At 46.3% G+C, this 14,996-nt stretch overlaps 2 protein-coding genes across 5 annotated transcripts in view; one reads left to right on the forward strand and one right to left on the reverse strand.

Moving 5' to 3' along the window:
- The window catches only part of SCRN1 (secernin 1), a 61,794-nt gene extending 51,491 nt beyond the window's left edge, over nucleotides 1-10,303 (forward strand). For 2 of the 3 annotated variants that reach the window (XM_027102298.1, XM_027102296.1), the window contains one exon: nucleotides 1,341-5,387. In XM_027102298.1, coding sequence (XP_026958099.1) covers nucleotides 1,341-1,499 — 159 coding nt within the window. In that variant the 3' untranslated portion in view covers nucleotides 1,500-5,387. Of the gene's footprint in view, nucleotides 1-1,340; nucleotides 5,388-9,889 lie in introns of those variants that run through there. The other variant, XM_027102297.1, reaches the window with a different exon arrangement.
- WIPF3 (WAS/WASL interacting protein family member 3) overlaps nucleotides 8,267-14,996 on the reverse strand; it is a 90,338-nt gene continuing 83,608 nt past the window's right edge. For both annotated transcript variants that reach the window (XM_027102292.1, XM_027102293.1), the window contains exons 8-9: nucleotides 12,675-12,751; nucleotides 8,267-10,498 (exon numbers count right to left, since the gene is read on the reverse strand). In XM_027102292.1, coding sequence (XP_026958093.1) covers nucleotides 10,475-10,498; nucleotides 12,675-12,751 — 101 coding nt within the window. In that variant the 3' untranslated portion in view covers nucleotides 8,267-10,474. The remainder of the gene's footprint in view (nucleotides 10,499-12,674; nucleotides 12,752-14,996) is intronic.

Consider the following 14,996-nt stretch of genomic DNA (forward strand, 5'->3'; position numbering starts at 1 on the left):
TTGTAAGGGTCCAGTTTGTCCTGAAGAAAGTGACATCTTATAGGTAAATTGGTGCGTGCATTTTGCGTGGACTGGGTGAGCTTATTTTCTTACATCCAGCACGGTGGACTCTCTAAAAAGGGTAGCAAGAAAGGACAGCAGTAAATCCAAGTGAATTCAGAAAGTATCTCTGAGAAGGGTAGTCTCACTATTTATAGAACTTGCTCTTGTGTGCCCCAGAAATGACCATTCTGACGTGTAAAAGTCGCAGTTATTTGACATCTGCCCTCCCTGCCAGACCCTTCCCTGGAACCATGAATGCTACAGCTGCATTACACAGAGTTCCGTCCAGGGCTGCCCTCCCCGTCTGCCGACAGTGCGTGTTTTCTAGGTGGATCACAGTAAGCCCGAGCAGGGGGGAAATGTCACTCCCTGGTGCACAGTTTTGTGGGTATTTGGCAAATGAAGGCAGGGGCAGAAAGGGCCGTGTGTTCTGAAGTATCCTACACAAAATTTCAAAGATGAGACCGATGAGGTTGGGTGGACTTTGAAATTTGACAATGACCATTGGTTTGAGTTAAGGTAGCACTAGGAAGTGGTCGATGGGTGGTGACAGCGGCTTCTCTGTTCTGGGACTAATTGGGCAAGTAAAAGCTTCTCATTGTCATTCACTGTATGTAAATGAGTGACTGCCACCTGGAAGAAGAGATGTCACCCCCTCAGAAAAAAAGCAAATCGGGGATAGACATGCCATGTGGTTATTCATTGATCCATTTATTCTTTCAAGAGACATTATTGGGAGTGCCTCCTCTGTCCCAGGCAGGAGGATAGAGATAAGCCCGGGTCTCCCTCCCTGGGAGATCGTGGTCTAATGGGGGACACAGGTAAGTAGACAGACCATCGCAAGACAGAAAGAGAACAACCATGGCAGAAGGAAAGGCATTGGATGGGGGGTAGCCTAGAGGAAAGGCGTTCACGGAAGCCTGAAGGTGGGCGCAAGCTGACCGAGTGTTGAGGGGAGCAGGGTTGCCTGTGCTGTGGCGAGAAAGTATCATGGGCTGGAGGAATGCAGCTAATTCGGTCTGGCTGAAGAGCAAGGAGATGCGGGAGGCGTGGCAAAGGCGAGGCAGGCTGGAGCCTCATATGTTACAAAGGGCCTTTTCCAGCGTCACTCAGCAGTCTGGATTTTTATTCTGAAGGCAAGAACTCCAAGCAGAGCAGTGACATCACCACACCTGCATTTTAGAACCATCCCCGTGGCAGTCCCGCGGGGAGCAGATTGAATGGGGTGGGGGGCAGGCCCTCCCGGGGGGCTTTCAGCGTCCATTGTAATGACCCCCCGCTGTTTTCGTCCTTCTCAGGAGCAAGGTCAAAAGCTGAGGAAGACGATGCTGGAACTAGAGAAGCAAGGCCTGGAAGCCATGGAGGAAATCCTGACCAGCAATGACCCCCTGGACCCCACCGAAGTGGGAGATCTCTTCTATGACTGTGTTGACACGGAGATTAAGTTCTTTAAGTGAAGTAAGCATTCCCTTTCCCCTTCTTATTTAAAATTTCCCACCTTACTAAATTACCAGCAAAACAAACCGCTCTCCTGTCCGAGAAAAACGAGAAAGTTCAGATGTGTTAACGTCACACTGTTCCCTAGCGTTCTGCCTCGGATCTCACAACACCCCCTTCTTCTGCAACATAGATCCCCTCCTTCTGCAGTGTAAACATGTATCCCATTTGCCTGTTGTGCGATTGTATGACTGATTGTGGATTTTAAGCTGCTCTTATTGTGTTTCAGTGACAATGGACACATTAGCCTTTTCATGGGAGGACTAGAGTCCATCAAGCCTTGAAAGACAGGCTCCACTGCGCCGAGTTTGAGGGGAAGGCAAAATCTTTTGAAGTCTTACTCTTTCTCTCAGTAGTGGTTTCTTTCTGGTTAACAAAAGGCATTTCTTTGGCCCAGGGCTCTTGTGTGTGTGCTCAAGGGAGGCATCCGGGCCTGGCCTCCCTTCTGCTGAGCGCAGGCCTGTAATGCAGAATGTCTCCAGCTGTGTCTTCTGAGAGACAAAACAAGTGGGAAGGAATAAAGGGGGCTCCTCTCCAGGCCCACCTCCATCCCGATTCCTGTGATCTGAAAGAACCTGTGCACCGCGCTCGTGTGCGGTGGACCCGCAGACAGCTTCCACGTGCCGTGCGGGCTGGAAGCTGCCCACTGTAGAGATTCAGAGGCGGCTGTGTGTGACGACCCTGGATCGCGGCGCGGCTCTCCCATGAGGCACGGGGCTCTCCCTGCATGGCTGCTCACGCGCCACACGGACGTGCGTATGTCTAGAGATGATTCTGGGCCTGGTTACCGCCGTCTAGTTTAGGATTAATTAAATGGCCCTGTGGCAGAAGTTCCACCCCACGAAGCTGCAAATTTCTCAGCTAATGAGGGAAAGAAAGGAGAAACTCTGGGCTGTTTAGATTACAGTTGAAGTAGCTGGAATCTGAGCAGCCACTCCATTATCTCAGCAGAGACTTTAATTAAACTGATTTGTTTCCCATGTGTGGGCACATGAAGGATTTGACTTACCAGCAGAGCCCAGGAAAGCATGTGAGGGAGACCAGATGGGCCCAGCACAGGGAAGACAGAGGGCAGGAAGGGGACAGATGGATGGAGAAGCATTCGGCTCCACGGTGACAGTCCCACCCCCGCCCTTCCTACCCAGCCTGTTATATCCCCCAAAGCTGTGGAGGAAGCACTTGGCTTTCCCCAGTCCTTCCCTTTATTCCTCTCGCCCTGCATGGCCCATTAGCTGCCTTCAGACCGGTAGCTGAAGTGGGCAGGTGCTGGTGGGGGCGGGGGGGGGGCTTACTTCCAGCCACTGATACTCTCCACCACTCTTAACACGGAAGGGGGCAGAGATGCTGAGGAGAAGTGTGTGTGTTAATACCGCAGTGGGAGGGAGGACAGCGGCTTCATTATGCAGCCTCACCTGTACCATGTGGGCCTAATCACCTTCATCACCGACAGGCCTTTCCAAATGGAAATACTGTGAGTGTCAGTAGTCTTGGAAGTGACTTCAAGTTAGTGACTCCTTGTCAGCTGCAGTGTATCATATGCCGTGAGAGCTGGAAGGGGCTTGGGCCCCATACACAGACGTGGACCCTGAGGGTCACAGGTTTTACTGGAACAAATCCTATTTTCTACCAACTCCCCTGTAAGGGCGTAAGCATAAGAGCACCGTGAGCTTTCTGCCCAGCAGTTTTGCAAATTCTGTATGTAAAGTCACTAACTACAAGTGGTGAGAGATGGGAGGAATATTTGTGCTGACAAAGTTAACAGCAGCTGTTCACGGTGACCTGTGGTTGCTGAGTTTTGTTGGGGTTTGGCCTGGGTTCTCACTGTGGGTGAACTTAGGGTGTCCTCTTAGGTGGCGCAGCCACTGTGAGAGCGTCTGTCTACAGCTGCTGAGTGGGGAAGGGTGAGGCTTGCGGGGGACATATGTACCTCATCCCCTCCCAAGCCCACCTGCTGAGTGGTTATTTAAAACAAGATAGTGCAGAAAGCCACTCTAAAATTTCACCATGTGGAATCCTCTCCCCCTATTGTGGAAACATTTCATCAGACCTGGCATGTCTGAGATACCCAGGGTGATTAGGGGTTTGACCCAAAGAAGTCTAGTGAGAATAAATTACACCAGAGGCCTGCTTTCATTATTATGGACCAAGCAAAGGTCACGGATAACCCAGCCAGACTTATGCTATTGCCCAGCCATTGTGTAGTGGGAAACATAATGGCCACTTCTGTTAGGGACATTGACCTTATTCCAGCAACCCAAAGAAGGGCCAACTCTGAGAGATGTCTTGGCTGACGCTATACATCAAAATTGTGATGCCACTGTCTTACCACTAGAGGGTGTGGCAGTCCTTTCGTGGCAGAAGTTAAAAGGGGCTGGGATGCTTCCATCAGGCTGTACAGAGATGTTCTATGTACAGTTAAAACCTGAGTAATAGCGGTGGACAGATTCTTTGTGCATTGGGATGCGAGGGGAAAGACAGGAAGAGAGCAAAGAGCCTGCTGATGTGGCTATACTCACTTCTAGTGACATATTAACAGCATGAAACATGTAGTTGGATTTTGAGTACGCCATTGCTGGGGGGATGTCTGTTTTTAAATGCTCCTAACAGACTCTGCTTTTGAAAAGTGCTTATCATTACATGGACAGTTTCTTGACCAGGGATTGCTTTTCTAAAGGCAGTATGGGGAAAGTGAATATTCAAGATGAACTATGAAAATAATGTTTAAAGGTTGGCGTGTAAATAGCTTCCTAAAATACCATTTGTGTATCCATTAAGACCTGGGGGAGGGGGAGGGGGCTGTGTATGCCTCGTGCAGAAAGAAGACGTGGCCGTGAAGGACAGAATCTCTCCCCTATCCCCGCGCCCCATAATCAAACATAAGCTAGTTAGTCTTGGCTAGTAGCTGGGATTTACCACTCATACTCTGAGGAGGGGCAGAAGCTCCACTAAAAGTAAATTAGCAAAGCAGGAGTAGTACTCTTTCATCCTTGGAGGTGGTTTGGAATTTTAGGTAGAATAAGGATATACTTGAAATTATGGTAATTCTTTAGTGCCCAATAACATAAGACAGTGTTATTGTTAGAAAGAGTCTTTCTCATAAGCTGTCTAATAGAGAAGGTGTATGCCTATTAGATATTAGCAGTGAAGTTCCTTCACTATCGGGTGGATTATTAGGTATAAAAAATAATTATCAACCAGGCAAAGTACTTTGCTTCCTGATGTCATCCCACGTGGGTCCAGGTGTTGCACAGCTCTGCACAGCCCAGCAGGAAAGCCAGGTGGGACCAGTGTGTCTGTTATGAATGCACTAACTGCATTCTTGACTGACAGTCAAGTCATTTCTGGGGAAGGTCTTCAGCTGAGCTCTCAGCTTTTGGGAGGAAGGAGGGAGGGGAACCCACTGAGCTGGCCTTTCTCGTGTGGAGGGGGAGGGGCGGCAGGTCACGTGCACCAGCTGACCCAGCAGTGCCTGTGCTTCCCTGTAGCCCTGGCATTTCATTCCATAGGGTCCTAGGTCCCAACTTCCCCTCCTATGGTTTGTGTCAAATGTGCTTTACCTGATTGAATCCAAACATCCCGAGATGTCACACGCCGGTTTCTCGTGGGGATGAATACGTACATGTTTGCAGTCATGTTGTGAGAAGTCAGATGTGTGAGCTGGAAAATGCTAGGGGCAGGGAATAATAAAAAGGAAAACCTTTCTGCTTCCTGCAGTGGGAACTGACCGTGTAGTCTTAATAGCCTTTTGTACACATATCTACAAACCAGATAACTTCCCCAACCAGTGCTTGCCCTTGGAATTGTCTCTAAATACATCAAGCATACAATAAAAAAAATACTGAAATTAATGTCTCTTGGCCTCTTCTATCTTGTGTTTCATTAATAGATGTGGGCATTGGCCACAACATAGAAAATGTATGAAGGGGGATATATTTTATGACTGGAATCTTCGGAAGACCAAACCGTTCAGCGTTTTCTCCATTTATCCATTCTGTGGATAAATTCACTCTTTAAAAATAAACACAAAACCATGATATACCACCTCACACCCATCCGGATGGTTACTATAAAAAAAAACAAACAGCAAATAAATAAATGTTGGTGAGGATATGGAGAATTTGTAACCCTTGTGCACTGTTGATGGGCATATAAAATGGTGCAGCTGATATGGAAAACAGTATGGAGGTTCCTCAAAGAATTAAAAATAGAAATTAGCATATAAGCCAGCAATTTTACTTTTGAGTATATACCCAGAAGAACTGAAGGCAGAGTCTCAGGTATTTTTACACCCGTGTTCATACCAGCGTTATTTACAATAAGCAAAAGGTGGGAGCAAGCCAAGTCTCCGTCAATGAATGAATGGACAAACAAAATGGAGTATATCCAGGCAACGGAATATACAGCCTTAAAAAGGAAGGAAGTTCTGACACATGCTACAGCATAAGTGAACCTTGAGGACATTATGCTAAGTGAAATAAGCCACTCTCAAAAAGTCAAATATTATTTGATTCCACTTTTATGGGGTACCCAGAGTAGTCAGTCTCATAGAGGCAGAAAGTAGAATGGTGGTTGCCAGGGGCTAGGGGGGAAGGGGAATGGGGAGTTACTGTTTAAGGGGCACAGAGTTTAAGTTTTGCAAGATGATAAAAGAGTTCTGGAGACTGGTCACACAACACCGTGAACGTACTTAACACGACTGATCTGTACCCTTAAAAATGGTAAATTTTATGTTTATTTTACCAAATTTTAAAAAATCATCAGAATGGCTGGTGCCACCTATGCCGAGCATCTTTACTTTAAAGCCATAGAAACTCCACTAGAGGAGAGGGTGCCACTTAAGAAAAAAGCCAGCTCTTCCCACTCTGGTGACCTAGAAATGCCAGATTGCTTCCATGGTTTTGTCTCCACGTGACAGGCAAAATGCAACTGAATGTCTCGTTCATGAAAATAGGACTTAGTTACCAGCGAGACGTGACCTGTGTCAAGGTCAGAGTAGATGATGGCCCCATTTACATGACAAGGAACTGCTGACTCTTTAAACTTTTTTCTCAGCTCTTTTTTTCACAAACTGTAAACTCCTGCAAAGCTCCAAGGTAACACAGCATGTATCTGTTTGCTAGGGCTGCCATAACAAAGGACCACAAACTGGGTTGCTTAAACGACAGGGATTTATCATCTCACAGTTCTGGAGGCTAGAAGTCCAAGATCAAGGTGTTGGCAGGGTTGGTTCCTCCTGAGGGCTGTGAGGGAGATTCTGTCCCACCTAGCTTCTGGTGGTTTGCTGGCAATCGTCAGCATTTCTTGGCTTGCAGAAGCATCACCCTAATCTGTCTTTTCATCTTCATATAGCATCCTCCCTGTGTATGTGTCTGTGTCCAAACTTCCCCTTTTTATAAGGACACCAGTCATATAGGGTGGATTAGGGGTCCACCCTACTTCAGTAGGACCTCATCTTAACTTACATCTGCAACTCTATTCCCAAATAAGGCTACTTTCTGAGGTATGGGGTTAGGACTTCAAAATATGAATTTTTGGAGGACACAATTCAGTTCATAACAGAGCAGGTTCAGGAAGGATGCCAAGCCTCCTGGGGCACGGTCTGAGAACCTGGAACATGCTTCTGGAGTCCACAGCCCGTCCCTTTAAGCTGCTCCCCTCGCCCCTCTAGGCACCACCTCTCCCACCCGGAACTCCATCAGGGGTGCCTAGAACTATGGCCACTTCACATACCTCTACAGTCAATGCCTTTAAAGTCCATCCTCCACTTTGTCGATTATCTTGGGCCATTGCTTTTTTTTCCTCCAATCAGATGGGCCCTTTTGGTCATGAAAAAGCTTATCTGTGCCTCTACTAATAAAACAGCAGATAAAACAAGTCAGGTCCTTAACTAATTCAGTTGCAAAGTGTGTAGCAGCTAACTTTGAAGTTACTTTCTAGATGAGATTTATTTCAGGAGCATCTATGAATTTTAATTACTGCTCTCTCCTTGTTACCCAACAGCAGAGCCAGTGATCTGAGCAGCTCAGTGAATATCTGAATGGAATGCAGCCAGCGAGAGCTCTGTGTGTGACTGAATGTATAATAAACAAACCGCTTGTACCCTAGAGTGTGTGTGTGTGTGTGTGTGTGTGTGTGCGCGTGTGCGCACATGCGTGCACTGATACCTTGGTCTCCTGTGACCCCAGGGTTAAAGGCTAGCCCAGGGGTTATGTTACCCCATCTTCACTACTATATGCTTAGATACATATCTATGCCCCCATTTTACAGATGAGGAAACTGAGGCATAGACTGGCTAAAATTGTTACTTCCCTAAACTTGTAAGATGCAAAATCGAGATTCAGAATCATGTTTTCCCTTAAGCCAACTTACCTATCAGGTAAACCTCGTCTCCCCTGTACCTGAAGACGCTATAATGGCGATGGAGATGATTACTGCTCCATATAGGAGAGTTTTTGAGGGTTTGCTTAGTTGAGGTGGCAGCGCTAAGTGCACTTTAGGTTGAAAGCGGTTCCACTTTAACACAAGTCAGAGTAATTTGTAAACAATACTCTGCCCATTTGATTTTAATAAAACTCAGTAAATATAGTGTTATCTACTTTTTACAGAATGCATTTGAGAAAGTTTTTCCCTTCGTTGGTTTTCCCAAATACCCATTTGTTTAGTTAGCTACAAAAGCGTTGGTGCTGGTGACCATCGATAGGCTTTAACGAGTGAATGGCTAGAAGCGTTCCCACTTATTAAAGTTTATTGGATACAAAGAAGTAAATCTGCAGAGGGAACATCAATAAATATAAAATACACGTGAAACACTGGGGGAGTCACAGACCACAGCGCCAGCAAGCATACGCGAGGATGGGAGGGGCGCTACGTTTGAGTTTGTGGTCTAGGGGTGAAGGCTTTGTCCTGCCGGAGGCCGGCACCGTGAGAGTTCAAAGGGCGAGAATTCAGTGATGGGTCTGGAGGAGGGATGTGATCCCAGGTTCCTGAAATTTCTCCCTAATTGCAATTTTTGGTTTCTCCTCATTCCTTCCCTCTGTCGTTGAATGGTTTTATTTTGAATTTCCATCCCAGCGGTGCAGAACATTAATGTGTAAACACCTCACCAGGGCAGGCAGTCTACTCTGAAGGTGGAACAGCCTTGGTCTAGCACCTCCTTAATCATGATCATTAAAACCCCTGTAATTATTCTGTACACCTGAGAGAGAGGTGGAGTGGCTACTGTAATAAACAGAAGTTCTGACCTTCTGGAAACCTTGCAGAACCAAAAAACCAAATCAGGTATGCCCATAGCTGATGACCTGCAAAAGCTTCTTTTCCATTGATTTAGCTGTTACAACTTGGCATGATTTATTCCCCAGGGAAGGGAACATGACCTCGCTCAGTGGCTTTTGTCTGGAATGAGAAAGCATAACAACGATGGAGGACACCATCTTAGTCTCCACTCCAGACAGCAGCTCGGTTGGGTGTACTATCATGTTTGCCAAAACACTCCTAACGGCTACCTGTCGTGGATGGCGTGTTCCGGGCATTACATCCTTGAGGTGTGAGTGCACGAGTGGGCTATTTCAAAGGAAACTTACTTTTCACTGCTCTTCCCACTTCTGCCTCCCTGATTTCCTTTAATCTGCAGCTGTTTTGAGCACAGACGAGGGATCAGTCTGTTTCCTCCTATTTTCTCTCCTTCCTCTGTCACAGCTTTTCCACCAAGGATGGGGTCATGCAGCAAGCAAAAACACACTGCCATTCCCTTGCCAGCTCCAGAAAAAGGGTGTGAGAGGACAGGTCACAGCCAGTCCTGAGCCGGTCCATAGTCAGGGCTGGCTGAACTCACACACTTCTCCCCACCTAGAAAGGTGCCACCACAGGGACTGGGGGACTCTCAGACCAATTAGGTTCTTGGGCTCAGAAGGCAGCTAGGATTTGCCTGATGGGTGGCTCCAGGTTCCCTAAGGGTGGGCGTGGGGCACTGATGTTTGAGGCAGATATTTCAGAATACATTTCAGTCTATACCTTCCGTGCCATGTTTTTCACGAGAACCCTGCACTCAGGGGAGGAAAAAAAAGAGCTCTGAGACAGAATTAGGAATTTACTCATGATGACTTACACAGGTTTCTAACTTGCAGGGAAAATACTGAAATCTCATACAGCTCACCTCACCTTGTCTGCCAGGATGAGGCTGGGAACTTGGAGGGACAGGAGGACCGTCATGCAGACATGGGCACGAGGGGCCGTGTAAACAGTAAGAGCATTGGCTACTTGCAGGATCATTCAGATACAAAAGGGGCCCTGTGGTTGGCCTTGGAGAGGCCAAGCCCGCTCTTGCCTTTGACTTGTGTTATGTTTACATTAGGAAGCAAAAGAATCCCTGTACTGCAAGATGGGAGCGAGACGTGGCATCTCGTTCACTGGAGGCCGTGTGGCATCGTCTGGGTGTGGCGACACATTGCTCTCTGTGAGCCGCGTCATTTATAAGGCATTATCTGGTTTGATTTTGCAGTTTGTGTGATGAGACTAGAAAATCATGCCAATAAGAAGCTGTTGTAGATACTATGACTTTGGGAAACTAAGGAATCTTCTAAAAATGGTTCCGAATCTAGGGAGGGCCAGCCTGCACGCGTATTTACAGTCATGGAATGGACACTCTGTGGTGGGGACAGGGCTGTCATCTGTGCTGACAGATGAATGCCAAGATGCATTTTAAACAATGGAGAAATGATGTGTGTGTTTTGTAAATTACTCAAATAAAAATCGACTATAATACTGATTTAAAGCCTGTGCAAATCACGTATTTACAATAAATAAATGCTCCGTGCAGAGCCTGTATGTCAACTGAATTACAACTTGAGAAGGGTGAGGTCTGACGTTCTCCTGGGGATGTCCACCCCGCCATATGGACCCCCAGGTGGCTCACAGGACGTTGGCTTCATCTGTCTTCTCACCGGAGTGTCTTCAGCGGTAACTGTGGAAACACGACAGTGTTATCAGGTGGGGTCAGAGGACTCACAGCACATAAATGACATACTCCGGGGCCGGGCAGTGAAGCTTTCCCTCATGCATGCAAGGCTGCCAGGGTCTGATGGTCCCATCATACATAAGGTGCTGATTTTCACCCAGGAGGTCGTGGATGGAAAAGGAATGAAAAGTGTAGCTTGTGGCAGGTGGGGACCTAATCCCATCAAAAACATTTAAGGGATCAAGCACCAGCAGACTCACTTGACGGGAAGCTCAAGAAAAGCAAAGAACTTGGTGGCGATCCCAAGACAAGGCAACAGAAAACAGAGAAAGGGTCCCAGGCTTTCAGATTTCAGAGCTCCCAGCCTTGCACGGATCACTTGGGCTCTGTACCCATAAAAGAAGAGCACCCCCAGGGTGCTGTTCACCATGTCTGGAACCCTGTGATTTCTCTGGGCGATTTCTTTTTGCCTCACTGAAGTGAAAATGAATTAAGATGGTGTCCAGCTAGACATAAAGAAGATCTTCTTGACAATGGGATGCCCAAGAGAGACTTAACAATTCATCCTTGACTAGACTTTATGGGCTCAGGGATTTAGATGTGTGCCTGCCATGAGGTCAGGGACCAGACTGTGCATAATGTCCCATCGTGCTTGCCACGTCTGAAGGTGCGGGTGACTCCTGTCCTGTCAATTCTAACATGCCAGGCAAAGCAGTGAGGTACAGTGGAAGGAGCACTGGACGAGGAGTCAGAGGTCTGTGAACATGACCTTGACCTTGGGTGAGTTCCTTAACCTCTTGAAGCTTGGTTTTCTCATATGAAAAAAAGTTTGCATTAAAGGTATCTCTCCAGCTTATACCACAGAGTTGCTAAAAGGAGCAAATGAAATAACATATGCAAGTTATCTAAACTATATAAAGAGCTATATAATGTAGGAGATATTATTTTGATTATTACTATATCTTTCTGATCACAGGAGTAATGTATTTATTATGGAACATTCAGAAACTGCAGAAATGCCCCCTAAGAAGTCAAAATCAGCCATCAGCTGGCAGAGTGAATGCCTGTGAACAATTTTGTGTATATTTTTCCTGTCTTCTTTTTTCCTCTGCATACATACTTTCTCTGAACTGCAATCATACACCCAGTTTTGAACCTACAGTCATCTGAGAATGGTTATTGCAATTCTTGGATTAGCCATGGTGAGAAAGGGGAGAGGTGCTTGTCCTTCAGGGAGCTCATCCCCACTTCCAGTAACCTAAGTTCCTTCTTTCTCACGTCCCTTTCCTTGAGGTTCTGATCTAACAGCAGGCCACCCCTTTTGTTACACGGCACTGTGAAACAGGAGGTGGCCAGGGTGGACGGAATGCATGTTTTCAAAGAAACGAACGGCCTTTAAAGATGAGACCCTGTCGTCTGCGGTGAGAGATGTCATCTCCGCCCAGGTTAGAAAACACTGTGTCCAAGTTGCCTCGTGTGAGCACGAGGGCATTTCTTCAAAGACTCATAATTATGACACAAGCACCTCTCTGGTTCCCCCGATCCCCTCCCCCCAGCCTTCCTCTAGCCACCAGCAAAATTTGTGGCTACATTTGGTCAAAAGAAATGATAATGTTGGGGACTTCCCTGGCAGTCCAGTGGTTAAGACACCGTGCTTCCGCTGCAGAGGGCATGGGTTCAATCCCTGGTCAGGGAACTAATATCCCACATGCTGTGCAGTGTGGCCAAAAATAAAATAAAGTAAAAATTAAAAAAATAAGTAAATGATAATGTCGATGGGAGAAAAAATCCCAGGGTGCTATGAGAAACCATGTATTCTATAGACGAGAGAGAACACCAAATTATGTTTTATACATGTTACAGAGCTCTCCTCTCAGGCTTCTCAGGCCACAGTAACGAGGGAAGAATGATGGGAGCGAACGGGGTGATGGTTGCGGAGTGATTCCCAAGGGGTTCTGTGTTGCCAAAGCTGCTTCTGTGTGTGGTGGTGATTCCAGAGAAGCTCCCCCCTTTCACTCTTCAGGTTTTGAAATTGTGTTTCATCCCAGCTGGAAACAAAGGTACCCCTATGGCTTTCCCTGAGGAAAACCAGGAGGCTGTTCAGAGGAAAGCACACCCTCAACATTTCTGTGCTCCCTGAGGTTTCCCAGTTTCACACTCAGAGACCAGAGGGCCGTGTTACCTGAGCATTTCTGCCTTTGATGTCATCGGAGCTCTGGCCGGCCGCCTCAGTGTGGAGCCAGGGACCAGGTGTGCGGCCTGAAAGACACAGGAACCATCCCACCATCTGCTGGCCCAGGGCCGGCTATGTGCTTCACGGAGAAAGTCTGGCTAAACCGGCACTTAGGGCAATGGTACAGGAACCAAGGGTAATGTAAGTCGGTCAACCTGAAACCCTCGGGCTCCTGGCCCTAGAGTGTACGTTTCTACCCACCGCCTCTATGTCACACACTGTGGATACAGAGGCGTCACGTCCACAGAGCTGGGAGGAGAACAAGTGATGAAGGCCTCTCATCTAAACGCAGGTGCGAGCTTCTCAGCTCTGAACACAGCATCAGCTGCAGACTCGCTCGTGTGTCCTGGCCCCAAATGTGCCGGCGTCGTGCTAGGGTTGCTTAAAAAAGGAGTGAAAGTGTGTGCTGACATAGCTCAGACCCTGTTCCATGAGGCTCCAACTCACTCTCTAAAACATATTAGGTTTAAATATTACACAAGTTACATATGAATATATTCTCATAATTAAGAATTCAAAGAATATAGAAAAGATAATAAGGAAAAAATACCCCCTCAAGTGCTTCCTCTCTGCCTGCCCTTCTCTCTAATCCCAATTAATTAGCCCGGAGTTGCCTCTGCTAAAAGTCTGCTGTTTATCCCTCCAGCTTTGTTTTTCTTTTTGACATTTACTTACATAGACATGTGTACACGTAGATACATGGTTTGGTTGGTCTAGCCAAGTTTTAAATCCACATTCCTAGGAATTCCAGAACTTTACCTGTGAGTCAGGTGATCCAAATGGTGTCCCTGGGTCTCCTCTGCTGCATTTGGTACAAGACTTTTCTGTCTGCTTCTGTCACAGGCTAGGAATTAAATAACCATGTCCCAAAGCCCTCCCAACAATTCACGTTGCTGTGCTACTTACAAAGCAACATGAAAAGCAGAAATATCAATCCCAGAGTATTTATGACAGTGAAAAGCTGATAATAACCTGTATTCAACAACAGTGTTTAGGAAATCTAGGGTTCATTATCGTATGATGGAGCACCAAGAGGCCATCTGAGTGTCTACAAAGGCTCAAATAATTTGGGGTGATGTTTGAAATGTAGGACAAAAAAGCAGGCTAGAAACTGTATACATAGCAAGATGTTAACTATTTTTAAAAATCCATTTAAAAAATGTAAATAATATACTGAATTGATTCCTTTTGAATTTACTGCTTTTTAAAAACTCTTAAAAATACTCTTCAAGTTTTCTACAATGGGCATATAAGTCATCTTAAGAATCTGTTACGGTAAGATATAGTTTTTTAAATGAACTGCCACATAGAAGGGTCTCTACACCTTACAAAACATTAATCCAATGGACACTATAATTTTCATTAAAATACTTTTAAAATTACCGAGTGCACTTGTTCTAGGATGAAGATATTTTTGGACCAATGGCATAGGGAGTACTAGGTTTTTAGTCAGATTTACAACTGAGCAAAAAGTAAAGAGACACTGATAAACAGCCCCTGACCGAATTCCACGCGGCAGTATGGCCTTGACACTATTGTTCTTAGATTTACGAAACTCCAGTCTACTACAGAAAAGCCTTCCTCTAGACCAGGGTTTCTTAACTTGGCTCTACTGACATTTGGGGCTGGAAAATTCTTTGTTGTGGGGTGTTGCCTGTGTGCTGTAAGCAGTTTCACAGCATCCCTGGTCTTTACCCACTAGACGCCACTAGCACATGCCCCAGACCATTTGTATCAACAAAAAAGGTCTCCAGACAGTGCTGAATATCCCCTGGGGGGCAAAATCCTCCACTTGGAGAACGACTGGGCAACGAAACAGGCTTCTCCATAGGTAAGCAGTGCCCACTAGTTTTCATAAATACGACTGGAAACAACAGAGCTAAGGAGAATCAATTTCTTCTTAAAACAGAAAGGAAAACTCTGCACCCTGTTGTAAAAGAAATTTCACTGCTGCTAGAATGTGTGGCTGAGAGTTGCCAGGGTTACCCAGGATGCTTTTAATCCAAATATCTCCTTGGGGGGTTTTCCCTTACGAGATGCCACTAGAATCTCTTAGAATTAAACTGTAGAGCCCTTCTGCTTGAAACAGTCCTTCACACGGGCTGTTTGCCCACAGAAGAGTATTTCAGATTCGCTAAAATGGTGGTTTTCAAACTTTTGGTACCACAGCGCACAGTAAGAAATCTCTTTCCCATCTCTATCCAGTCACACGCGTCTATTGCATGCAGAGCAGCCCAAGGGACCGCTGCTGCTGCCCCCTAGTAACCAGAT

The sequence above is a fragment of the Aethalodelphis obliquidens genome, unplaced genomic scaffold (assembly GCF_003676395.1).
Source record: "Aethalodelphis obliquidens isolate GAN/ISIS:26980383/991018 unplaced genomic scaffold, ASM367639v1 scaffold5, whole genome shotgun sequence".
Lineage (NCBI taxonomy): Eukaryota > Metazoa > Chordata > Mammalia > Artiodactyla > Delphinidae > Aethalodelphis > Aethalodelphis obliquidens.